The sequence below is a fragment of the Vicugna pacos genome, chromosome 18, assembly GCF_048564905.1.
Source record: "Vicugna pacos chromosome 18, VicPac4, whole genome shotgun sequence".
Classification (NCBI taxonomy): Eukaryota; Metazoa; Chordata; class Mammalia; order Artiodactyla; family Camelidae; genus Vicugna; species Vicugna pacos.
In genome coordinates this window covers 43,392,513-43,418,236 of record NC_133004.1, presented here as the reverse complement: position 1 = coordinate 43,418,236, position 25,724 = coordinate 43,392,513, and the positions used below count along the sequence as shown (strand labels likewise).

General features: G+C 45.9%; 2 protein-coding genes across 5 annotated transcripts; both read right to left on the bottom strand.

Annotated features, from left to right (window-relative positions):
• Positions 1–286: 286 nt before the first annotated feature.
• Positions 287–12,570, bottom strand: INTS15 (integrator complex subunit 15). 2 transcript variants are annotated; one of them, XM_006210423.4, is made up of 6 exons: positions 12,049–12,570; positions 11,412–11,633; positions 9,541–9,706; positions 4,478–5,002; positions 3,641–3,680; positions 287–1,055 (listed from the first exon to the last, which is right to left on the bottom strand). In XM_006210423.4, the coding sequence occupies exons 1-6, from the start codon at positions 12,238–12,240 to the stop codon at positions 854–856; spliced, it is 1,347 nt and encodes a 448-aa protein (XP_006210485.3). In that variant the 5' UTR covers positions 12,241–12,570; the 3' UTR covers positions 287–853. The 2 variants fall into 2 exon arrangements, with proteins under 2 accessions (XP_006210485.3, XP_072799458.1); XM_072943357.1 differs by having other exon boundaries at positions 12,079–12,570.
• Positions 12,571–13,708: 1,138 nt separating this feature from the next.
• Positions 13,709–25,453, bottom strand: ZDHHC4 (zDHHC palmitoyltransferase 4). Of its 3 annotated transcripts, none has more exons than XM_015244516.3 (8): positions 25,386–25,453; positions 24,742–24,908; positions 23,978–24,101; positions 23,139–23,212; positions 22,463–22,641; positions 21,016–21,141; positions 19,497–19,741; positions 13,709–14,045 (listed from the first exon to the last, which is right to left on the bottom strand). In XM_015244516.3, the coding sequence occupies exons 2-8, from the start codon at positions 24,798–24,800 to the stop codon at positions 13,758–13,760; spliced, it is 1,095 nt and encodes a 364-aa protein (XP_015100002.1). In that variant the 5' UTR covers positions 24,801–24,908; positions 25,386–25,453; the 3' UTR covers positions 13,709–13,757. The 3 variants fall into 3 exon arrangements, with proteins under 3 accessions (XP_015100002.1, XP_072799459.1, XP_072799460.1); XM_072943358.1 differs by having other exon boundaries at positions 24,621–24,971; positions 25,386–25,424; XM_072943359.1 differs by lacking the exons at positions 24,742–24,908; positions 25,386–25,453 and having other exon boundaries at positions 23,906–24,033.
• Positions 25,454–25,724: the final 271 nt, after the last annotated feature.

Sequence of the window (25,724 nt, the reverse complement as noted above, 5' to 3'; positions counted from 1 at the left end):
ACTTTCCCTCCTCCGCAGACTAGTGAGTGAGGACCTGGAGCAGGTACCTTCCAGTCGCGTGCTGGAGGAAACTCCTGAGGACCGACTTTTGCGCCGGAGGGAAGAACGAGCCCGTAACTGAAGCAGACAGACCCCAGCTGCCCGGCGGGAGCTCTCCGCAGTGTCTCTGCCCGAAGAAGCGGCTAGCACCGCGCCCCTCCTTCTCACCGTGCGCACTGCGGACTGGGGAGGACACCAGCCAGGCGCGCAGGTACTGGTTTTAAAACACATTCCATCAGGTCTATAAAACTGTTTGGAAAAAATTTATTTGAACATCTGAAAGGAAAACTGAGAGACCCCAATAAAACAGAGAAGCTCCGCTCCCTGGTGACGGGCGAGCCTCACAGGTTTCCCCGAGCGGCACCCAGTGCAGTGTGAGCCAGTGGTGCAGCTTTGGGCCCACGGAGCTGTTGAAGCGCCTGTGTCCGCGGCGGGGACACGGCCCATTCACAAGGAAGCCAGACAGACAGATGGACTTGCAAACGCTGCTTCTCCGTCCGCGCTCCGACAGCACAGGCTCGGAGCACGTGTCTGAAATGACACTCAGGCTCACAGACCTGGTGGCTTTTAAAGATGTCCACATGGCTGCGCAGAGGGCTGGACATTTCTCCTTCCATCTAGACTTTGACGAATGTGACCAGGTGGGAGGCACCTGGACTGCGATGTCACAGAACTTTCGCACCCACACAGTTCTGCCAGTGAGGAGGGGCCGCCAGGCCCTCCTCCACAGGGTTGGCCGCCCTTCTCCTGGAAGGCTTCCTCCAACCCAGGCGCAGAAGGCACGGTGCCAGTCGGCGATACGCAGTGGGCCAGCCTAGCGGATGGGCCTGAATGGGAACGTCATGCCTGAGATGAAGGTGTGTCCGGGGTGTGTGGGCAGGGCGGGGTGGGCAGCGGGGTGGGCCGGTACGGCTCCATAGCCCAGCGGGGGCGTATGGATGTGAGGGTAGAACCCGGGAGGGAGCGCGGCGTGTGGTGACTGCTGCACCGGGCCCGAGATGACCAGCTGGAGCAGGCTGCGAACACAAGGAGAAGGATCAGGACACACTGGTTCCAACAAGTTCCCCTGACATGCGGCATCTAGGCAGGCCCCTGGACTGGGCGCTGCGGGGGAGAGAGGAGGGAAGCCTGGGACACCGAGGTGGTGCTCACACACATGCCAGCACAGGCACCAGATGCGGGGACAGAACAGGCAAGTTTCCAGTCGGGGAAACTTGCGAGCCCAGGGAGGACGGAGGGTGGCTCGTGGCCGGGGAGGAGCGGGAGGAGGTGATCTGGAGGTGGCAGGATTTAGACTGGGGCCGGGAGAGAGGAGGGGCCCGCAGTGGGAAAAGCCAGGATCCTGCAGGACGGGGAGGGAGGGGGCCCGCTGTCCACAGAAGCTTGGGGGCAGCCTCAACCTCTGGTACAGGGGCCACTGCAGTCAGCATCCGCTGTAGCCTCAACTGTCCACCACTGAGGCACCGCAGCAAAAACGGCAGACAGGAAAATTCTCAAAGTCATTCTCCACGACTGAGTCCTAACTGAATTCGAAGCAAAGCCACATGAAAGCGGGCCTTTCACATGATCCTGACGTTGAGAGTCCTGTACTAGCCCCCACCTCAGAGATGGACTGATGAGAAGTTCCAGAGGATTCTAATGGGGACCCCTAGTTACAACACTAAGAAGATAAAGGATTTATACTCGGTCACTATTTTAATGCCCTGGAAACATTGAATACTCAGTAAAAGCTATGCACAAAGATGGGAAAGATCACAAAGGGATCACTGCAAGGTGGGGAAGAGATGCCACTCGTATTAACAATGTCCCCAGACGCAGGGGACTTTCCTGAAGCCCAGAAGAAAAAAAGAATGAACGAGAAGGAACAGCATGGGTTCCCGAGGGTGGGGAGGCCTCTGGACAAGCTGTCCGTCCTGCTGACAGAACATCTCAAGGAGGGCCATTTTGTTCCATCAGGGACCACCTCCCTCCACCCTCTCCGGTTCACTGCCTGGACGCCTGACCAGAGCCGCCCCTCCCAGCAGAGTCCGACGTGGAGCCAGACCAGCAGGGACACCTATCCTCTGGAGGTAGCTCCGCTCGCCCATCAGCCGTGAAGGAGGATCTGGCCTGCCCTCCAGCCTCATATTACACGTGACCAGCGCGACAGGCCTGCCCACACTTTCGGCCCTGGCAGGGCTGCTGGTCAGGCTCTGGGCAGTTGGGTGCACGCACAGTGCGGTAGGGCCTGGTGGGCGCTCACCCTCTGTCCACACTGCCTGCCAACGCCAGCCCTGGGGCCCCTATGTTAAAAACTAGCGTGACCATCTTAAGAGAGAACCACATTGATCATCCGACTAACTGAACTTCGCTGTCCTCGCTCCTGTAAACCCTGCCGTGTGCACACTACCGTGTGCACAAGAGTTCAGCCTTCAGCCTTCAACCAGCAACATTTCCTCACAGTCACCCCAACACCTGTTTTTGGCAGACACATCATGTTTCCTCCTTGTGATGTATCACTACTAACTTACTAAGTGTCTCTGTGCTACCGGACTAGGGCTAGGCTGCTTCCAGCTTCCTGCTGCTAATAATGCTACATTATTTGCATGAAACATTTTTGTGCAGGTAATTTTCTGCTTCTTAGATTCAGTGAAATTAACTAGATCAAGAGAAACTGCTAACTTATACAAGTAACAGTAAAAGTGACAGCGGCTACCACTTCTTAGGTGCTTATTACACGTTAAGTACTATTCTAAGTGCTTTCTGTGTTTCTGCTCAATTAATCCTCACCAAAATCCTATGACGTGGGCGGAGGGGAGGGCAGGGGAGAGGAGGCAGGGGGACGTGAAACAGGTACTATTATTTTCTCGATTTTACAGTGAAAAAGGAGGTAACGGGAGATAAGAAACTCGGCTGAGGTCCCGTAGACAGGAAGCTGCACGGCTGGAACTCTCACCAGCAGCTGTGACCGCAGCTCCTGCTTCTCATCACCATTCCCACTGCTCCCCCCAGATTACGACAATAACCACCATTCATGGAGAGACCTCGGGGTGCCATGGACTGGGCTAAGAATTTTACAAACACCACCTCGTTGAAACCTCGCTGCAACCCTGTAAGGCAGGTGAGTGACTGCCACCACTTGACAAGGGGGCACCGAGGCTCAGTCAGTGCCACAGCAAACCACACATGGAACTGAGCTCAGGACCTGGTCTGTGCTGCCAGACACCAAGGCGCTGGCCTCACCGACACGCTGTGCCCCAGGGCTGTGTCTCTGCAGTATTCCCCAAAGGGCTGGGCAGCCACAATGTCACCAACAGTGCATGTGCACCACCACCTCGACACACACGTGCTGACTCAGTGAGCACCGCTTTCTTCCCTGATGGCCGTTTCTTCCATTCCTTTGACCTGCTCTCTCCTTGGGCCTCCTCTCACGTGGGTCACGCTATTAATCCATCCCCCACTTACTGTCAGGTCCTTTGGGGGGCCCCTTGTAAACAGAAGCTCTATAGCCTGCAGACCAGCCCTCCCCAAGGAAGCCTGAACAAGGGGTCTGCCCTGCCTTGTACTCCAGCCCCCTCAACCTCCACTCCAGCCCATCTAGAAGTCTTGAGCAGGCACTTACTTATTATGCGGCAGCCTGGAGCACAAGGTTCTCAGGTCATCTGAAATTAAGGAGATACAGAATTAGGAACAGATTTGAGACAACGAGATGAGCAATTCCCTGATGTTCCAGGCCGCTAGCAAGACAGTAATGATGCCTTACACGACAGCTTCCTGGCATCAATTAGAAACTGAGTTCTCTTTCTCTTCAATTTTCGCTTTAACAAAGTAGGTCCCAAACAGAATCCATCACTTAGGGAAGTGGGTAGCTCTACTGGTAATTTGTTAGATGGCTGGGAAAGGGCCCAGAGACAGCAAGTCAGATGCCCAAGGCAGTCACAGAGCAAGACAGGATTCGGGAAGCCCATGACCTGGGACCACCACTTGGGCCGGAGGCAACGTCTGTGAGCCAACAGTCAGAAAGCAAACACAAGTGTGTCACCAGATCGTTCTCCTCGGACAGTCTGAGCACTGAAACGCAGAACTAAGGAACCCTCAAAACCGGTGACGGGAATGTTTCATGCACTTAAACATGTGCGTTTTATTGTATATAAATTAGGCCTCAATAAAAAAGAAATGCAGAAAAAGAAAAGACTCTCCAAGAGGGAGGATATTAAGCTATTATTATCCATGCTCTGAAGAGTCCCTGGGCCTGGGCAAAACAGTCAGGAGACACAGAGATGTCACGGCCAGTGTTCTACCTGGGTGAGTTCCGCGACTCCCACCCTCTTCCCTGTATTCACTAAGAGGAAAGAAGTCCTAAAAGAAGCAGAAAACAGTGTGTGTCTAGGAGCCCCTGTTTCTTCCCATTGGGTGGTATCCCCGCCCCTGGGGAGGCCCGGGCAGGGAAAGGACCCACCTCTCGTGCACAGCAGGGCTCCAGAGGCCATGGCCACCTGCAAAGCCTGTGCGAGCCGGTCCAGGGAAAGCTCGATCTCCTGGGAGGCATTGAGGGGGTTCAGTTCATCCGCCAATCTGTTGATCTCCTCCACCAGCGGGACCATGTGGTCAAAGAGGATGAGCCCCAGGCGCCCGTACAGGTTCTTCTCAGTTAAGTGCACCTGGAGCATCATGAGAACCTGCAGGACGCTGAGGTGCAGCTTTGAGTACAAGAGGTGGGAGTCCCTGTCCATCCCCCCCGAGTCCTTCGTGACTTTGGGAGCGACGTGGCCGTTGGATAAGGAGGGCTTCTTCTTCCTTCTGTAAGCCAGAGGAGCCTTCACACACCAGCGGATCAGCCCAGTGAGCGGGGTGAGCTCTAAAAATCCCACTGGGAGGTTGGCTGCGATTGGAGTATTTAAAAAGGTGATGAGAATCAACCTTGGGTCCTCAAAAATCCAGTTGACAATCATTTCGAGCAAGTCCAATGGTGGGATGAGGTCATCTGCAAACAAAGATGCATGAAGTCAGGAGGGTTTTCAGCCCCAGGGACAGAAGTACACGGGAGGTGGGGGGAGGGCCTCCAAGCTCACAGCACCCGTCACCTGACGTTCAGACGACGGATTTGTGTTCTCACCTATTTTGTCTCCTTTCCTAGAACATCCTCTCCATGAGGGCTGGGACTCTCATCATACTCAGAGTTCCATCCCCAGTGCCAGGACTGCCTGGCCACAGTGGGGCTCAAGAAACGTTTGTTAAATGAACAATTCCCTAAAACTCCATTATGCCTTGAAGAGCCCATGTGTCAGTTTAAATAAAATCCCGTACTTTTATAACCAAAACTACTATCACACTTCACCGAGGCACTTGTGAGTAGGTTTCATCCCTATGTTTGGCGTTCCCTCAATGTACAGTGACGGTAAGGGCGGCCTCTGGGGAGCAGCTCAGAGTCCCATCAACGATCTGCAGCTGCCAAGAGCCATCCCAGCTCCAAAACTGGAACCTCTGTCTAAGCAAAGCCTTGACTCTAGGGATTCCTGAGACCTGGCACATTCTATGGCAAGACAGAGAACAATGATTAGAAAAACAAATGTTGACATTATTCTGGGTTTACGATGTGCCAGGCACTGGTCTAAGTCCCTTACACACGTTAACTCACTTAATCCTCAAACAATTCTTCTATTATATAAAGGATAAGGAAACTGAGGCACAGTGATGTTAAGTAATCCCCTCCAGACTTATTAAAGTATGTGGTGGGCCCAGATCTGAGCCCAGGTAGCCTGGCTCTTAACCACTAGTCTACAATGCCCATCCTGGGATCAGCACACAATGCGTCGGCTGTCTGTGTGCACAGGAGTGGGTCCCCAGCCTCCTGTTTTGAGGGTTGTGCACCTTCAGCTCGTGAAAAAGCTCGGGATGACGGAGCCCCTTCCAGGCTGCTAAGGTCCAGAGGCAAGCCTGAGAAAGCAGAGGCGGAGAGGGAGCCCCGTGTCGCTGTAAGGCCCCTGGCTGTTCTTTCTCGGGAAATACTGGCCTTTTCCCTGAAGTTATGCCCATCTTGGTGCTAACCCACCCCTTCCCTTCTGTTATGAAATGATGGTGACAGGAGGTAGCAGTGTTGTCTGTGATCTTTACTTGGCAAAATAAACAGTGGTGACCCTGTGTCTGGCCCCTTGACTCCCCAAGATGCTTCCGTCTGGGAAATGGCAGTCTCAGGTCACTCCTCCAGCATCACAGCCCCTCCCCTGCCCACACACATCTGAGCTGAGGCATCTGCAGGACCCGGTGGCGGTGTGCACACACGTGCTCTGTGCACGCGTGTGCTCTGTGAACGTACACGAACGTGTGTACTTGAGTGAGTAATCCCCACACCCTTCCTTTGCAGAGACCCAGATTCTCTGTGCCATTCAGGTAGGAGAGGATTCTTCTGGGTTAGGTGAGCCTCTGCCGTCTGCTGTGTGGTACTGAGGCCCAGCCCCGCCCCAGGAATGGGCTCCTGTCACCCGAAGCACCAAGAGCAGCAGCAATCACCATTCTGACAGTGAGCCCAGGCCCACCACTGTGCAGCCAGTGATTTCCACGTGTCCAAACTCACCAAATTGTATATACAAACACACATAGCTTTTTGCACGTCAATCGTACTTTAACAAAGCGATTTAAAAAAGAAAAAAGAAACCGCTGACCTATCAGACTGGCAAACTGACTTACAAGAAAAATACCTCATCTCATAATTATCCTAGAATGTTACTGGTATTCTCTGAACATCCCTTCCTTCTCCATATGTTAATTAACCCATTCTCAATGTTAAGGCCAATTTCTGTCCTTGTTGCCCTGGAATAACTAATGACTTGAAAGGACAACTGTTATGCTGTAAATAGGGTTTAATCAAATCTCTCCTGTGGGAAAACACAAGGCCTGAATACTGTTCCCAGCTACTGACGGCTCCTAGGAAGCCTCCGAGGAGAGCACCAGGGAAAATCCCACCCTCGCAGCAGGGCGCCACTCCCACAACCTGCTGCCCCTCCCGCAGCATGTGGCTACAGAAGACGAGATGAGACTACACGTAGGTGTGACGTGCACCTGAATGGCCATACTGTCCACGCAAGCTTTCTCAGAAGAACTAAAGAGTCTAACAGCAAGAAAAAAGTCACAAATAACAGGAAACTCGCATATGTTCAGGGTGTCAGTGGGAGACCAATGCTGGACTGAACAGAAATGGGAAATGTTGCTGAAGGCTTTCAAGATGCTGGTTTAGCTACCAGACCAGGGTAAGGAAGGGACCACCTGTCAGCCCTCTGAGCCGCCAGAGCGGAGGGTAGAGGAGGAGGAGGAGGAGCCCGAAAGGGAAAAGCAGGCTTTGAGTCTGGCTCTGCAGAGAAGGCTGCTCGCCGCGCGAGGCCTGTAACTTCCCCTCGTGAAAAGCAAGAGCCACAGCCCCTGGCCAGGGCCGCCTGGGCTGTGGGGGCCACACAAGGACACAGATGCAGAAGGACTCAGTGCTTCTCAATCCATGTTCCCTGGAACCCACCACTAGAGGAAGAAAGTGGGTAGCAGAGCCCAGTGGGTGGGGTCAGAGACCCCCGTCCCAAATCAACCAGAGCTGATTAACGTCTATCAGTTTCTTTAATGGGAGTCTGCATAAAATGATCTGACCAGAGGGCTCTGCCGCTGGACAAGGACAAGGGACATGGGCTTCTCCCAGCTGAAGTCAAATGCTAACTAATGGCCACGATGAAGACCATTCCTGGCATCTTGCTAAGGAAGTCTCAGAACATCACTGACGCATGCCTCCCAGTGCAATGCACTGAGGACACACCATGGTCTGGGGAACATTGTTTAATCTGAATCTTCCATAAGGAAACAAACAAATCTAAATTGAGGGATGTTCTGTAAAACAACAGGCCTGAGCTCTTTAAAAATGTCAATGTCATACATCCAGAGGGAACCTTAATTCAAAAAGACACCTGCACCCCAATGTTCATAGCAGCACTATTTACAATAGCCAAGACATGGAAAAAACCTAAATGTCCATCAACAGATAACTGGATAAAGAAGTTGTGGTATATTTATACAATGGAATACTACTCAGCCATAAAAATGATAAAATACCATTTGCAGCAACATGGATGGCCCTGGAGAATGTCATTCTAAATGAAGCCAAAAGAGAAAGAAAAATACCATATGATATCACTCGTATGTGGAATCTAAATAACAAAAAAGACAAATGAACTTATATATAAAACAGAAACAGACTCACAGACATAGAAAACAGACTTGTGGTTGCCAGGGGTGAGGGGGGAGGAAAGAGATAAACTGGGAGTTCGAGATTTGCAGATATTGATGGGTATATATAAAATATATAAACAAGTTTATACTGTACAGCACAGGGAAATATATTCAATATCTTGTGGTAGCTTATGGTGAAAAAGAATATGAAGATGAATATATGTAAGTTCATGGATGACTGAGGAATTGTGCTATACACCAGAAACTGATACAACATTGTAAACTGACTGTACCTCAATAAAAAAAAAAAAAAGTCAATGTCAGAAGAGACTTTTTTTAAACAGGAAGGACCTGTTTTAAAAAGACCACAGTGACATGACAGCCATGCATGAGGTATGATCCCTGACTGGACCCTGAACTCTCCTGACCCCTCAAAACAGGAGGAAAAAGGCTATAAAAGACATCAGCGAGACAATCAAGGAAATCTGAGTAACAGGCTATATGTGAGATAATAGTTTTCTGTCAATATTTAGTTTCTTACATGTGATAATGGTATCATGGGTACAGACGGGAATGTTCTTGTTCTTAGGAGATACATGTTTAAGTACTTGGTACATGATACTGGCAACAAACTCTCAACAGTTAAGGAAAAAAATATTTGTGGGAGTGCAGGTGTGGGGGAGAAAGAGCAGAGGGAAAGGAGAAAGAATATATGGCGAATGTTAACACCTGGTGAACCTCGGTGAGAGGCACATAAACATTAGTTGTAATATTCCTGCAACTTTCCTGAAGTTTTGAAATTTTTAAAACAAAATATGAAGAATAAAAAAAGCAAGTCATGGGAGGGAGGTTAGAGCTCATGGGTAGAGCATGTGTTTCACATGCATGAGGTCCTGGGTTCAATACCTAGTACCTCCGTTAACCAAAAAAATAAAAACAAACAAACACCCCCCCCAAACTCCCAAAACCCCCACATAAAACAAAACAAAAACTTAAAAAAAAAAAAAAAAGAAAGAAAGAAAAGCAAGTCAAGTCATGTCTACGGAGAAAGCCACATCTCTCCCAGGCATTGGAGCCTTGCTTCGAGGGCTGTCTGCCACTTGGACCATTCCCATCAGGCAGATGGGAACCACTAAGAAAAATCCCCTATTAGCAAATTCCAGAAGTCCAGGCGGCCCACCCTGTTAGCTTTCAGCTCGAAATAAAATACACATTTCAGAGATAATGACCAAAGCACTCACGGCTGGGTGTTCAGAGGAAGCACCACTGGCAACCAGCTGGAGCCTCTGGAATGGCAACAACCTGTTTAAAGTTTACCTGACGCCAGGTCATACAGCGCGGTGACGGAAGTAATGAACTGGCAGCAGAAGCGAGGGCTGGCACTGAATATCTGCTTCAGCGTCTGAACGGATCCTGGCACCAAACAGCAGTAGTCGTCCACGAGGGCCCTGGCTAACCTCACACAGTAGACCACAGGCGTCCGCTAGAAAAAAGCCACAGTCCATGTAACTACAGGTGTCGTGAGCGAGGGGACGGGCAACTCCGTGTCTGCCTTCTGTCCAAGGCGGCCTGCACTACAAGGGCAGAGCCGAGTAGGTGGGACAGAGGGCATACGACTTTTAGCCAAGGCTAAAGTATTCACTATCTTGCCCTTTACGTGAAAAGCCTGTTGAACTCTGCTTTGAAGTTTACTTGGGAAAAGTCATTCCTAACTTCAGATGAGGAAATGACAACTTTTGTAACCCTACAGGTAGACTCCAAAAGTGAAAGTTAACATTGCTTCCACATTGATGAGATTTGAGATCTAGGGAAGTCTGTGAACTACGATTTAGATCAGTTCTTTCTCAACTTCTCTTACGACTCTCTCCTATTACGGGTTCCCTTAATACTTCTGAATCGTGGATCACCACCCTCCCCAGCCTTTTTCCTTCCCACTCAGATGCCAGTCTGTAGCTGCTGCCATATTTAACAGCTGCTCAGGATGCTACAGTTCCTGGGCCACAACACAGCCTGTGGGGGAAACCTCAAGGAGGCATCAGGCCAGACTGTCCTCAGGCTGAAATCTGCCCTGGACTACATCACACCAGCCGCCTCCACCTTTCCTCAGGAGGAAGCTGCAGCCCCACACCCCAATGCGGCAAACTCTGAGCCAAATGCAAGACCCTTTTCTGTTGTTAACATCTGCTTTCACTTTGCCAAAATGCTAGCATCACAGTACCACATCATTAGAGAGAAATAGAAAATCATATGACGAATAACAAAACGCTAAAGTTCACGTCACTTGGTTGTTAAGGGACAGAGGTAATCTTGGGGTAAAACCCAACACACAATATCAATTCAGATGCCCCGGAAATCGGACTGGTGAGAATTACGGTACAGATTTCACTGAGATTTACCTCTGTAGTACAAAGAACGATATATATTTTTGCTAGCCAAATTTTAGAGATAAATAAGATCATAAGAAAAATATTTAAATAAATTGGGGAAAAAAAACCCCCAATGATTTCAAGGCCTTGGGAATGAAACAGGTTTGAGAGACTTAATGTAGTCAATTCTGTTATCTTAGTTAAGGATCCTATTAATCAAGATTTTGAGTTAATAATTACTCTGAGCGAATTATCAATTTTTCAAAGACCGAGTAACAAAAAAGCAAGACAAAATAGATCTTCCAAAAAACTAACATGAAATCTACTATAAATGTACATTTTTTCTTTGATATTTAAAGACACTCTAGAAGGCCCTTATGTCCATAGCAATGAGGAGAGCCAGCAATTTTGTAATGGCACGCTGGAACAACTCACATGCCGACTGATTCAACTGTATAAAAACAAGCAAATATTGCCACAATAAGACACATAATGATCTTAAAAAAAAAAAAGAATCTTTGAAACTGCATGTATAGCTGTTTTCAAAATCCTACCTTCTTGTTTTTAACTAAGAAAAAAGACCTTTCACTTGTTCTGAAGACGGAACCATTTCTTCTTAAATTCATTTACCATTACAAACTACTGTTTTTCTCAAGACTGGTTACAACTTGTATTTATAGGTCTGGGGTATCAGCATATACGGCAGTGGTATCAGGCAGATAAAGTGGAAAAGGCCTCTCCAGAAATCCAACTGAATTAAAATTCCTGACGCTATACTCGTCCTCGGAGACTCTGGGGAAAAGGCTATTTCTGGGGAAGTACCTGGAGCCATGAGGCTGCACACTCCAACACTGGGATTCGACACACTGCCACTGCCATGGAGACCAGTTTTCCCAACAAGCTCATCCGGCTGTCATCGGCTTTGTTCCCTTGGGGGCTGAAAAGGGATGAGAAAATAATCTGCCGGACAGAGTCCTTGGTTTGCTCCTGGAAATAATTGCACATGATTTCAAGAAGTTGGAGCTCCTGAAGTGAATTCAGTCTCTGTAAAAGAAGTCCAGGAGAAGCGATGAGAAATTTTAACACGTCTATTAATTCACACCATAAGAAAACAGAAAATACGCTATTTTTCCCAGGGAACTTTTCACCTCTCTTAAAGCCTGGGTCCCGGGGGATAGAACTCTACTGTTAATCTCAGGAAATGTCATTATACGTCACTATTGCATCGTCCTGGGGAACTTGGGATGACCTACAGTGGCTCTTGCTTTAACACCACTGAGACGCAGCTGTCACATGCCCCGCAATACAGGCACCTCGGCTGCTGCTCGAAGATCAAGGCCAAGGGCGAGAAGAAGCCCTCGACAGCAGGGCGTCTGTGTTTTGACAAACGCCTGTCACCGACAGCGGAGGGAAAAAGATCAGGAATCTCCCCGTCGCAGCCGCCGGCCCCCCGCCGCACCTTGGGCTGCGCGCCGCGCTCCTTGGGCACCTGGAACACGAACTCCTCGAGCAGCTCCACGGGGCCCTTGTCCACGATGGGCAGCGGCGCGCTCTGCAGCTGGCTGCTGAAGTAGATGTCCAGGTGGTACAGCACCTCCTTGGCGGCGCTGAGCGCGTCGCGGCGCAGCAGCGAGTGGCGGATGTCGCTCATGGTGCGGCCGCCGCGGCCCGGGGCGCCGGGAGCGCGTCGAGACTTCCGCCCCGGGCCCCGCGGACGCGCCCGCCGCTGTGGAGACAAAGAGGCCGCGACCGGCCTCCGCCCGCCGACCCCGGGCCTGCGCCGCGGCGCCCGCCCGCCCGCGGCTACCCGCTCAGGCACGCTCAGGGGGCCATCGCCGCCGCCGCCGCCGCCGCCGGCCAGCGGGCGCCCCGGGTGTGCGACTGCGGCGCCACCGAGGGCCGCGGGAGCCCGACGCCGCGGAGCCGAACGGCGGCGGAATGCCGAGCGCGGCGACGGCGGCCCGCAGGGGCCAAGCCACGGCGGCGGCGAGGGCCCGCCCTCAGGAGGGCGCCCCCTGGCGGCTCGGCCCGCGGCGCGAAGGGTGCCGCTCCTCCCGGAGGCAGGCCCCGCCCCTCCCCGCAGGCCCCGCCCCTGGGCCCTGCGACTGCCGTGCGGGTCCGGAGCGACTGGGGTATCACACCCACCGGTGAACGCTCACGGGGTCTTATGCTCCCACCCGAACTCCGGGAAGGCCCGCCGAAGCTCCACGTACTCCCTCTGCACGGCGTTCAAGGCCTGCACATTTGAGTTCACTTCGCTTTTCCAAGGATGGGGTGGTGGTGGAGGGCCCTGGCTCAGGCCTCAGCCATTTATCTTCAAGAGTAAATTTAGTCTAAACTCACGAGGCTGCTGTGACAAATGCTGTCTCCCTACCCCACAGTCCCTACTCCCCAGTACCCTCCAGAGTGGCCTGGCCTGGCCCAGCCTGGGAGGGCCAGAGGAATCAGGTACTCTACTTCTGAAGACTAAAACCTGGCAACCTAAAAACCCTCAGCACTTTCCACCAGTCTCTTTTCCTGCATTCATATCTCTGCATTGAATTAACTGGGGGGTTAGTTTGGGAATTTTAAAAATAGGGCAGAAATGACTTGAATGTGGCCACAGGAGGCCAGTGGAGGGCAGGCAAGAGGCCACAGGAAGGTGCCTTCCCTAAAAGGCCCATTCTGGCCCAGTAGAGGATGCTGGGTGTGGTTAAGGAGATGAAAAAAAGCCAAGGCCTTCCCCTGGGAAAGATGGGAAGGACATCAAAGAGGATGCAGCCAGGAACAGCTCCAGGTCGCAGAGACCCCCTTGCACAACAGGCAACACAGCCATAAGGCCCACCTGTCCAGGAGCCTAGTGGGAGACCAAGGTCCACTGGAGCCCCTGAGAAGTCACCTCTGATTCCCTTGGCACCAGGACTTCAGAGATGCTCTTTTCCGACTGGCTGAGTGAACAGAGGATGAGAAGGGGCATTTCTGCCACAGGATTTATTAGCATGGCACTTGGCAAGGGTTAGGCACCCAGTAAACACTAGTTTTCCCCTCCCCTCCTTACCCACTGAAAGCTGGTTCATAAACACAGCAGAAACCAGGAAATAAATAAATAAAGCAAGGCTTAGAAAGTAAGTATCCACATGTATAAATAAATGTATACTATATTTAAAAGGCAGTTACACTCTTCCATTGTTATTTCTTCTTTCTCTCATAATGAGCAGCAGGTAGAAAGATCTCTCGAAGGTTGCTCCAAAGCCCATGGGAGTGTATGTTCTGGTAAACCTGGGGCTCTGCAGATGGTGGCTGGGCCATGTAGGGGCAATGCTGGCACCAGGCCCGGTCACCTTTGTACCACTCGTTAGTGGTTTGGTTGGTGGTGGCCAGGTACAGAGCAAAACACAGGTAGCCCCCCAGGAGGAAGGTCAGTACCACGACAAAGCCCAGCAGAAAGACAATTCTTGGGAAGGTCAGGAACAGGTACTGGGGGCAAAGAAGAAACAACATATTAGGCAGTTAGGCACCCACTAGCCATGGTCTTGTCCACAAATACATCAGAGCTGCCTCCCAGTTCACCCACCTCTGTAACACACCCAACCCATCAAACACAAATCAGAACCATAAACAGCACTGACAAACAGCCCAGGAAGAAATTCTAGTGCAAGAATTTCATGTGAGCTAAATGAAGTGTGTACAGTGAAGGAAAGGGAAAAGATATGCAGGAGACAGCGCTATGCCAGTTAACCATTTAGAAAATAAAGGAATAAATCTTAGTTCATGCATCAACATAAAGTCCAGATGGACAGAAGAGATCAATCTCTCTCCTAAAACAATACACCACAGAAATACATGTACAAGGGTATTCACTGTTGCACTGATTTTAACAGCCCCTCTTCCCAAAAGAAACAAATTAAATGTCTATCCATGAGGAAGAGTAAAACTCTGGGACAGGCATACTACGGAACAATAGGCACCGTTAAAATGAGGTCAATGTCTATGTACTAATTTGGAAAAGATGTTGGTAATACATTGCCCAGTGAGAAAGACAAGATGCAAAAATCACAGTGGAATCCTATTTGTGTGAAAATAAACTCAGTGAAGGTGTATGGCCACATATCTAAACACGGGGAAAAAACCAGAAATAGACACACCAAACTATGACTGCTTCTGGGGAGTAAAACTGTTGGGAGGGGAAGGGTATAATTCCCAGTTTTTGTTTCATTTTACTTTTTTTCAAGGTATTTTAAATTTTCTCTCCCCTTCCAGCTTTATTGAGATATAACTGACATACAGCATTGTGAAAGTTGAAGGTACACAACATAATATTCACCATAATGATTACATATGTTATATAGTGAAATGATTACTATAGGGTTAGTTAAGACATCCATCACTTCACACAGATAGAATATGTGTGTGTGTGTGTGTGTGTGTGGTGAGAACTTTTATGGGCTACTCTCTTAGCAACTTTAAATACATAATACAATACAGTATTGTTAATTACAGCCACCATGCTCTATGTTACGTCCCCCAGGATTTATTCATCTCACAGCTGGAGTCTGGACCCTTTGACTACCTTCACTTACTTCCCCCACATGCTCCCATCCCTAAAAGCTCCGGATGTCTTGAATTTTTATAAGTTATTTTTTATAATAGATAAAATAAAGAATTTTGAAAGAGTTCAATATTTTTGAAAGCAGTAGATATTTATCAAAACTCTTGACAGAGAGAACTTCTAACTGAAGTTACAAAGAAAAGAGAAAGATTTGAATATCTAAACATTTTTATACCAAAAAATATATATATATACAAATAGAAAACAAATATAACAAGAATGAACTACCATTATTAAAGACCTCAAATCAAAAGTTATTCTAATATCAAATATATGAATAATTAAAGGACATAATTCACACCAAAAACAGATACACAAATGACTGACAAACAAGGAAAGTAATCAAAAGTACTGAATGAAATGTAATTTTGTAAAAAGATATACCATACTTTCCTATCAAAGTAGAAGCACTTCCCACCCCCAGGCCCACTCAATGCCTGCTCTGATGTAGTGAAATGAACATATACAATGCTCTAAGGACAGGTTTTAAAAAGCAATTTGACAATATATATTAGTATCAAAGGACTTACACATGTTGACAATCTTTGATCCAGTCTTTTTATTTTTTGGAATTTATCCTAAAGAGAGTCCAAAACTGTATACACAGATTATCCATTGCAAAGGGGAAAATGTACTTTCCCAGCAGAGAGGATTGGTGGCTGCCACCTTAAACCAATGTATCAACCCGGGCTTCACGGATCCTATGTCCCACCTGATGGGATGCACTATGAAATACGCATCCCTACTTTGGAAGCACTTTTGCCAAAAATACTTAGCCCAGATCTAATCAAGGCCCTAGAACTAACTTCCAGTTTACACTAATATAAAGGAACAGAGAAAAATTAGATGACACAATTAAGAAAATGAAAATCTAGAGCATGGGACACATTAAAAGACAACCAGACAACTAAATGTCAATTTCAGGGGGATGTAGGGGAGTTATTTTAGACTAAAAACATGTAACATTTAAATGTAATGTGTAACTATAATGTGGAATCTGGTTCAAGGAGTTAAAAGAGCTATAAAAGATTCATTTGAAACAATGGAGACATTTGAATATGGACTAGAGAGTATGTAGATTTATTAATACTTTTCTTGAATGGGACAACAGAATTGTAAACATGTAGGAGAACACCGACACCCTGAAAAGATGCATGCTCAAGTATTTAGGGGTGAAGCAACAGGATGTCTCCAACTTATTTCTAATGTAAAAATAATAAAAATATACATACAATACAGAAAGAAAACAGATTAAAATGTTAACAATTTTCAAATCTAGGTGGAAGGTATGTGGGTAGTCATTCTGTTATGTGATTGGAAATTTACATAATTGGCAAAAATGTAACAATAAAAACTACTCAACGTTGAGACAACAGTGAGGTATCAGGACATAGCTCTCAGACCAGCTGAAATGAAAATTAGTGGTAATGCTAATGCTAGCAAGGATGCAGAGAAACCAGTCACTCTCCTGCCACTGGTGAGAATGCAAAAAGGTACCACTACTCTAGAAAATAGTGTGCTACTCCTTTTCAAAACCTAAAATGGACTTATACAACCCAACAATCACACTGAAGACTTACTTTCACACAGGAACTTGTAAACAAATGTTCACAGCAGCCTCATCACTAACAGCCAAAAACTGGAAACGACCCAAATGTCCTTCAAAGGGTATCTGGGTAAACAAACTGTAGTCCATCCACACTGTGGAATACTGTATGGTAGTAAAAAGGAATAAACTCCTGATATATGCAACCACTTGGATGGATCTCAAGGAAACTGTGCTGAGTGAAAAAAAAAACAATCACTGGCTGCTCTCACTTTCCTAGATGACCCCAAGCTCTGGGGCTGCCTCTCTTGCCTTCTGAGATATCCCATACTCTGTCTATGGAGTGTGTATCTCCCTGAGTAAAATAACTTTCACTTAAAAAAAAATTCACACAAGCTACTGTATGATTCCATTTATGTAACAATCATGAAGTAACACAATACTGCAAGTGGAGAACAGACTAGTGGTAGCCAGGCCTCAGGGATGTGGGGAGGAGGATATGGCTATCAGGGCTAACTGGGGAGTCCGAATGCTGGACAGATTGTAGCAGTGGTTAAGCAGAGCTATACATGTTACAAACTGCACAGAGCTACACACACAACACAAACGAATGCATATATAGCTGGGGATAGCTGAATCAGTTTCATGGATTGTGCCAATGTCAATTTCTTGCTTTCGGCATTGTGCTGTGGTTGCATACAGATTTTGGCATGGGGAGAGGAGTTTAGGGCTCCTGTATATTTCTTTGTAACTTTCTGAGAATCTATAATTATTTCAAAATAAGAGTTAAAAAAAATGCCAGCTTTAGGACCATGGGTGTGTTTTATCATATCAAAACAATATCCTCCAATTCTTATTTTTAAAGTGCTTTTGTTATAATGGATGTTAAATTTTGTGAAAGGCTTTTCAGCTTGTAGAGAAATAATCATATTATTGTCCTTATACTTAATAATGTGGTGTAAAATATTAAGCAATTTCCCAATATTGAACCAACCCTGCATTCATGGACTACATTCCACTTGCTCATTTTATTTTCTTTGAAACAGAAGAGAAAAAAACACTCAACAAGAATTAGGCAGTTACCTAAAAAAAAGGATTGCTCATAAGTTATTTCCCATAAATGCAGCAATCAAATGATTTTTAAAAGAATGGCTTCAACTTTTACATTACGGTAAATTAATTTTTGATAAAGTGCCAAAGCAATTCAATGAGCAAAGAACAGTCTTTTCAACAATGCTGCTGGGACAACTGGATATCCACAAACTAAAGAATAAATATAGAACCCTGCCTAACACAAAATATAAAAATTAACTCAGAATGATCAAAGATCTAAATATAAGAACTAAAATTATAAAACACATTGAAGAATATTTAAGTATAAATTTTCATGATCCTGGATTAACCAATGGTTTCTTAGCCATGACACTCAAGCAAAAGCAACAAAAAGAAAAACAAATTGAACATCAAAATTAAAAATTTCTGTGTTTCAAAGAAAACTATCAAAAAAAATGAAAAGACAACCAATAGAATGGGAGAAAATATGTGCAAATCATGTATCTGATAAGGGTCAGATGTCCAGAATATAAAAAGGACTCTTGCAACACAAGAATAAAAGACAAACCAATTTCAAAATGAGCTGTTGCTTCTCTAAATTTTGTCCAAAGAAGATATCCTAATGGCCAACAGGCACATGAAAAGATGCTCAACACCGTCGTTGGGCTAAGTGGAAATCAAACCACAACAAGGTATCACTTCATACCCATTAAATGGCTATAATCAAAAAAAAAAACAGATAATAACAAGTATTATTAAGGGTGTAGAGAAATTAGAATTTTCATAGATTGCTGGTGGGAATGTAAATGATGCAAATATTTTGGAAATCAGTCTGGCAGGTCCTTAAATGATTAAAAATAGAGTTACCATATGACCTAGAAATCCCACTCATAGCTATATATAATCAAAGAGAAATGAAACCCTACGTCCACACAAAACCTTGTACACAAACAATCATAGCAGCATTACTCAATACTAACCAAGAAGTAGAAACACACAAATGTCTGTCAACTGACAAGCGGGTAAATAAAATGTGATATAGCTACACAATGGAATATTACTTAGCCACAAAAAGGAATGAAGCACTGATTCATGCTACATGAATGAATTTTGAACATACTATACTAAGTGAAAGAAATCAGTTCAAAAGACTACATATTGTATGACTCCATTTATGTGAAATCCCCAGAAAAGACAAATCCATAGAGACAGAAAGTAAATTAGTGGTTGCCAGGGTCTGGGGAGAAAGTGAATGGGAGTGACTGCTAATAGGTAAGTTTCTTTTTGGGATGATGAGACGTTCCGAAATTAGACAGTGGTAATGGTTATGTGACTGTGAATATATTAAAACCACTGAACTGTATACTTTAGAAGGGTGAATTTTATGGCATGTAAATTATGTATCAATTTTTTAAAATTATATATCGATTTTTTAACATTTTTTATTGATTTATAATCATTTTACAATGTTGTGTCAAATTCCAGTGTTCAGCACAATTTTTCAGTCATTCATGGACATATACACACTCATTGTCACATTTTTTTCTCTGTGAGTTATCATAACATTTTGTGTACATTTCCCTGTGCTATACATATATTGATTTTTTTTAAAAAAGGACTGCCTTCATATTTTGACTGAGAAAATAAACATCCTTTATCCAATTTTAAAACTTGATATCAGAAACACAGTCCACAACATAATTACCTGAATATTAATTACCTGAATAAGAAAGACAGTATCAACAACCTGGAAGTGTCCAAGGTCATCAACGTAAGTCTCCAGGTAGAAGTCCGACACCACCACCAACTGGACCAGAAACACAGTGCTCACCACGGCCATGGTGGCAGCTGAGGTCGTCAATGTCAGGAGGTAGAGGAGGAAGTACCTGGTGTTCCAGGCCCCGATGCAGTTGTTCACCCACACACAGTGATGGTCAAAGCGGTGCACACACCGGTTACACACACCTGCGCAGAAAAGGGGGAGTCACAACCCCGAGTTGATCCTTGATGGGATACTGACACCATGCACACCACTGAGAGTTCCATGACATGACATGAGCAGGATGAGCTGGGGGAAATGGCAGCTGCTATCACCAAGCTTTTAGAACTGCAGTGTCCAGTACGCTACCACCAGCCACATGTGGGGACTGAGCGCTTGAAATGTAGCTACAAGGAAGGATCCTTTGTTGATACTGATACCTTTACAGTTACTTTTCAATTTATGCAGTGCTCCTGTGAGTTCAACATGAACAACAGGTGACTTAACAGTTAGTGAGCTTACTCAACTTGGACAGATATCATTTTAAAGCTGATGCTTTTGCTTTAAAGTCATATCAATTCTTCTGGTAAAGATGAACCACTATCTCAATGTAGATGTGGATATTAAAGGACAATGATATTTTGGTACTGCTTCAGTCACTGAAAAACTTTTAAGAACGTCTGCAATAGCCTGGGTATGTGAATCAGCTCTTCCGACTGCAAATTTTATGAAATCTAAACACAGATCAAGAATGTCCAATAAAAATCTAGGGTCTATCAGTGGGAGGGTATAGCTATATAGCTAAGAGGTAGAGTGTGTGCTTAGCATGCACGAAGTCCTGGGTTCAATCTTCACTACCTCTACTACAAAATAAATAAATAAAAACCTAATTACCTAGCCCCCTCAAAACATTAGTGTCTATTGATTGAGGTATTTCAAGTAATTAGTATGAAAAGAGAATTTAAGCTATCCCATGAGTGGTATTTTTTTTATTGATTACATGTTAAAATGGTATTTTAGATATATTGTTAAATGAAACATATAATTAAAATTAATTTTGCCTATTTCTTTTTCACCTTTGCAATGTGGCTTCTAGAAAATTAAAAAATCACATATGTGGCCCACATTATATTTTTGTTGAACGGCACTCATCTAGAATCTTGGCCATTCCCCAGAAGTGTAGGCTCTGCCTGGACTGAAGTCTGCAAACACAACATCCCACAGAAATGTCTCTCGGACAGCAAGTCCTGCCACGAGGCAAAGGAAGGGCTGTTTTGCCCAGTGCTGAAGGCTGCCCATCTGCAAGACCTCTCCTCCAGGCATCTCAAAGAAACCACTCTCTGGCCCCTACCAGCAGTGGCCACCTCATGCCTGGGGGTCAAACAGCTCTGTTTCCAGATATGTGCAGCATTCTCTTACAGACGAAGTCCGCTTGTCTGCCGTGCGAGGGGAGAGATGGAGCGGTCGGAGTTAGACTTACTGCAGTGCTTGGACCGTGCTGGTTTCCTTAAATCACAAGTAGAGCATCTCATGTTCTTGGGGAACATCACTTCATCGAATTCATAAACTTGAAGCAGCAGCAATTCGTTTGCTTTTGTTATGGTACCTGAAAAAAAGGAGAGACAAGGGTTAGTTTTGAGCTATACAGTGGACCGGATGTTCACACAACTCAACAAAATACAACTACAACTGCTATAATAATTCATTTTTAACTTAACAGTTTTATTGAGATATAATCCATATCCAATTCACCTGTTTAGAGTGTACAATTCAATGGTCTTTATGTTCATGTACAACCATCACCACAATCAATCTTAGAACATTTTCATCACCCCCAAAAGAAACCCTTTAGCCTTCACTCTCCATTTCTCTCTAATCCCACAGCCCCTGGCAACCACTTCTTTACTTTGTGTCTCTATGGATTTGCCTTGCTTGGATACTTCATATAAATACAATCACACAATATGTGGTCTTTTGTATCTGGCTTCTTTCATTGAGCATAATGTTTTCAAGGTTCACCTATGTTATAAGCACCTATAAGTATTTCATTCCTTCTTATTGCTGAATAATATTCCACTGAATAGTTGTATCACATTTTATTTATCTGTTCATCAATTAATGGACATTTGGTCCTTCAAGGATAGAAAAGTTAAAAAGTAAAAGGATGGAACAAATAATACCAAGCAAGTATCAATCAAAAGAGAGTATAATATTAATTTCAGACAAAGGAGACTTGAGAGCAAAGAGCTACTAGTAACATAATAATAATAAAGACTCATTATATTTTGAAAAAAGATTCCAGAAATAATGCCAATTCTAAACTTGAATACATCTAATACGAATATATCTAACTATTACACACACACACACACACACACACAAGTACATAACAGCTTCAAAACATGTGAAAGACAAATCTGTCAAATCTACCATCAGTATGAGTTCACATACCTCTCTCAGTCATAGATCAAACAAAAACGGGTATGAATATAAAAGGTCTGAACATAATCAACATCTTGACTTAGAGGACTTATATGGTTGTCTGTACCCAAGAACTAGGAAATATACACTCTCTTCCAGCACACATGGATCATTCACAGAAACTGACCACATGCCTGGGCATAATGCAAATATCAATAAAAATTTTAAAAGCAATAGTGTCATGCAGACTGTAAGCTCTATATATAACACAATTAAGTATCAAAAAAACTAAAAAAAAATACATGGAAAATTTTAAGTAGTTCTAAATAATCTGTGAAAGAAGAAACAAATAAAATGAGGAACCACTCAAAACTAAAAGATCATGCAAACTCTACATATCAACTCTTTTGAAAAGGCCTTAGAGGGACCACCACCTGTTTGTAGCGCTACCAGTAAGACTGACAGTTGAGCTGTCACTGGTTTTTGTACTAAGAGCCTCAACTTACCAGGGTTAGTCACACAACTCAGGGTGAAAAAAATCAGGTTTATAATCAGCAGCAGATAAGGCAGAAGGAGGTAATACAGGGAGAACTCGAGCTCTCGACAGTAGCCAAGTATTTCCCAAGTGTATTCAGTATAAATCATCCCTTGCAAGATGAGGTGCAGGATAATGAAGGTGTGGTTTCTGAAAGGAAATAGGTACGTGGCTTGTTGACAAGGGCTGTGCCATGAAGAAATCATACCACACTATGGAAGATTAGCCAAGGGACAAGCACATCCTCTGGGCCTGAGAGAACAGGAAGAATTACATAAGAAATTGTGTGAAACATTTCACAAAGTGCCTAGCACGCAGTAAGTACTCGGTAAGTGGTATCTATTATTCTCACCATCCTTGTTGGGAATTGAAGTCTCAGTATCAGTATATATTTCTTCTTACAGAAAGGCACATCAATACCTTCCCATTCTTTACATATTTTTATTTAAAATTAGGAATGTCAAAACCCCAGAGAGGAAATGCAGATTATCTGTGCATAGAGGTTCTGGACCTGGGGCTCTTGATCCCTCCAGCATCTCTCCCTGCACCATGCTGGAAACAAATAAGGAATTTCTTAAAGCTAGAGGACAGCAACAATCATCAATCAAAACAGAGAAGATAATATTCAAACTCTGAAATATAAATACCGTGTATGGAAGAGGTAATGAAGCAATTTTAGCATGGCTCTCTGAAGGCATTCTGGGATTATATAGGAAAATACCTGAAATGAAAGGAAAGAGAAAGATTCAATTTCACTTCTCACTCCCCCTACTCCCAAACAAATCAGATGCTTCACTTTGAGCTGGCAATACTGGTGATGTTCAGGTGTGTTGCTGCATTATGAGCAAAGAGATTTAAGTGAAAATAAAGAGGAGGGCTTCCCTCAGCCAGCCTGGCTTTGATGCCTACTCCTGTTTCCATCCTGACCCCAAACAAGGCACCAAGTCAGGGTCATCAGGCAAAGGGAGGAGAGCAGAGGTGATGAATCTGGTAATGCTAGTGTGAACTGCACCCCTTTCCCTGCCTTGGGTTCAATCCTACGTTCCAGAGTCCACCTCCAGATCACTGGGCATTAGCCCAGGCCCCTCCCAAACCAACCTCTTCCCAAGGCTGCTTGCTCACCCTAATTTTGCTCACTTTGATCCCTGGAGGAGTGCAGGCAGTCCAATGTTCAGCTTTCTGCTCATACCACCCCCAGTCTCACCCATCAGGCCCCTCCAGGCAGACACTGTTCACATTCATGCCCAATTACAGGCATCACATGCAGAGAAAAATAACCAACCTTGAGAATACTATCTTCTCTGAAAGTATTATCAAAGATTACTTTCAACAGTAACAAAAACAGAGAGAATTTCAAATATACCACAACTGCCAAAAATGAAAGAACAAGTGAACAAGTGAATTAAAATGGCACCTTTTTCATTCTGATAGAAAACCGACGAGACTTTCAGACTGGTGGTATTCAAAATCCAAGCCTCAGTGTTACCTGTGTTCCTCTTCCGACCAGGCCTTTCAAGCAATGCGTTTTTGAGCAGATGCAGATCAGAACAACACCAATCAGCACCGAAGCCAGGTAGAACAAGAAGAGAAAGAGGAAGTCCATCCTGGGGCTACAAAGGAACAGAAAGAGTGTGACTACTATAGAGGGATATATTCCAACGCATATTCTCAGACATCAATTCCCCAAATGGCTCCACAAACAGAATTCACCCACTTTCAAGCCCACTGTGCCTCTCAGTGGGGCTTTCCAGCTAGTTCTCCTTCAAGTTTCCTAATCAAACCACGTGGTCTGCTTTGTGGCATCTCCTGCCTGCAAATTCCAAAATAAGCGGGCAAGAATATGCAAAATGCATCTGTCTTCCCTCTCCCAGCGATAAATAATTCTTTTACTTTCCTAAATAAAAATATTCACAAAGACATTGATACAAAATGTACCCAAAAGAATCTGCTGCCAATGCTACCGGAACAAGCATACACTAGAGGCAGTCAGGGGCCCATGGTCGGGATCAGGCAAGGTGTCCTATGAAACATTCCTCCAGGACAGAGACCACAGCGATTAGGGATCACCCAGAGGATCCAGAGGCAACACACAGGCCTGAATTAAGAAACTGGAAATGGGTACTTTTTACCTTAGCAGCTATGATGCTGGGCGGGACTTCCAACTGAGATAACCAAACTAGAAACTCTTCACGAGATAGGACAGAGGAAACAAAGAGCAGCAATTCTCACGAGGTGATTCAGGGTGCCTACATATTTCTTTTGTTTGGATAGTTTTCAGCCGGCAGCTCTGGTATTCCTCCTCCGAACATTCATGGGGAATTTAACGTTATCTCCTCCTCTGCAGCGGCGCGTGCCTGGCACAACAGCTGGCACCCAGAGGTGCAGAAGACATGGTTCCTCTAGGAGGCTGGATCTGGCTGCAGAGACATCAATTCAACACTCACATAAGATGACAGGCTAGGAGTCAGGGGCCAAATACACTGTGGAAAGAAATTTAGAAGTCGGGGGGTGCTGAGACCCGCAGGGTGAACAGGATTATAAGATTATCTGGAGAAAAAGCTAATTGGGAAGAAATAACCCGAGAGCTTTGGATTTAGGTATTTATCCCTCTGCCTGGGGAGCCCATGCTGGGGATCCGACAGAAAGGCATCCCTGAGGCTATTCTGGCGGAAGATCCCAGCGGGCGGGCCTGGCGGGAGCTTTTCCCCGGAGCCGAAACCGAGGTGGGGATGGGGGAGCAGAACGATAGGAGGGGACACTTGGAGGTGCCTGAGTCCCGAGCGGGGTGGAGGTGGGGCTGTATCCACACACAAGAAAGAAGGGCGGGTCACACTGGGAGACGAAAGCCCCGGGGCCAGCCGAGGCGTCTAACAAACCAGCGGAGGCGGACTTACCGCCGGGATGGGCCAACCTCCAGCTGCACCAGGCCTGCGCCTCTAGGACGCGTCCCCAGACTTCCGGCGGACCCGTGACGTCACCGTGCGTCGCGGACAGCCAGGCCGACTTCCGGCGGAAGTGCATAGGACGGCCGCAGGGAATGGGGTCAGGGGCTAAGTTTTTTCGCGCTCGTAGATGTCTGTTGTTTCCCGGCTTGGCTCCTCCGACCGCAGTCAAGTATGACGGCTGGGAGGTCCAGCTTTATAGAGTAGAGAGATTTTGCCAGAAATCTTACAAAAATACCGTCCTAGGCTTGGTGCTGGCGAGGACGCCAGTGTTGTGAAGCGGACTGAGCC

What these genes read in the sequence shown, in the direction of transcription:
- INTS15 (XM_006210423.4), bottom strand. Translation starts at nt 12,240, where the DNA reads ATGAGCGACATCCGCCACTCGCTGCTGCGCCGCGACGCGCTCAGCGCC. An exon ending in AGCCCTGCTGTGCACGAGAG is followed by an intron (nt 3,681 to 4,477) that starts GTGGGTCCTTTC and finishes CCTTAATTTCAG; the next exon opens with ATGACCTGAGAACCTTGTGC. An exon ending in TCCAGGCTGCCGCATAATAA is followed by an intron (nt 1,056 to 3,640) that starts GTAAGTGCCTGC and finishes TTGTGTTCGCAG; the next exon opens with CCTGCTCCAGCTGGTCATCT.
- ZDHHC4 (XM_015244516.3), bottom strand. Translation starts at nt 24,800, where the DNA reads ATGTTCGGAGGAGGAATACCAGAGCTGCCGGCTGAAAACTATCCAAAC. An exon ending in GAGTTGTGTGACTAACCCTG is followed by an intron (nt 21,142 to 22,462) that starts GTAAGTTGAGGC and finishes CCTTTTTTTCAG; the next exon opens with GTACCATAACAAAAGCAAAC. An exon ending in ATACTGTCTTTCTTATTCAG is followed by an intron (nt 14,046 to 19,496) that starts GTAATTAATATT and finishes CTTTGCCCCCAG; the next exon opens with TACCTGTTCCTGACCTTCCC.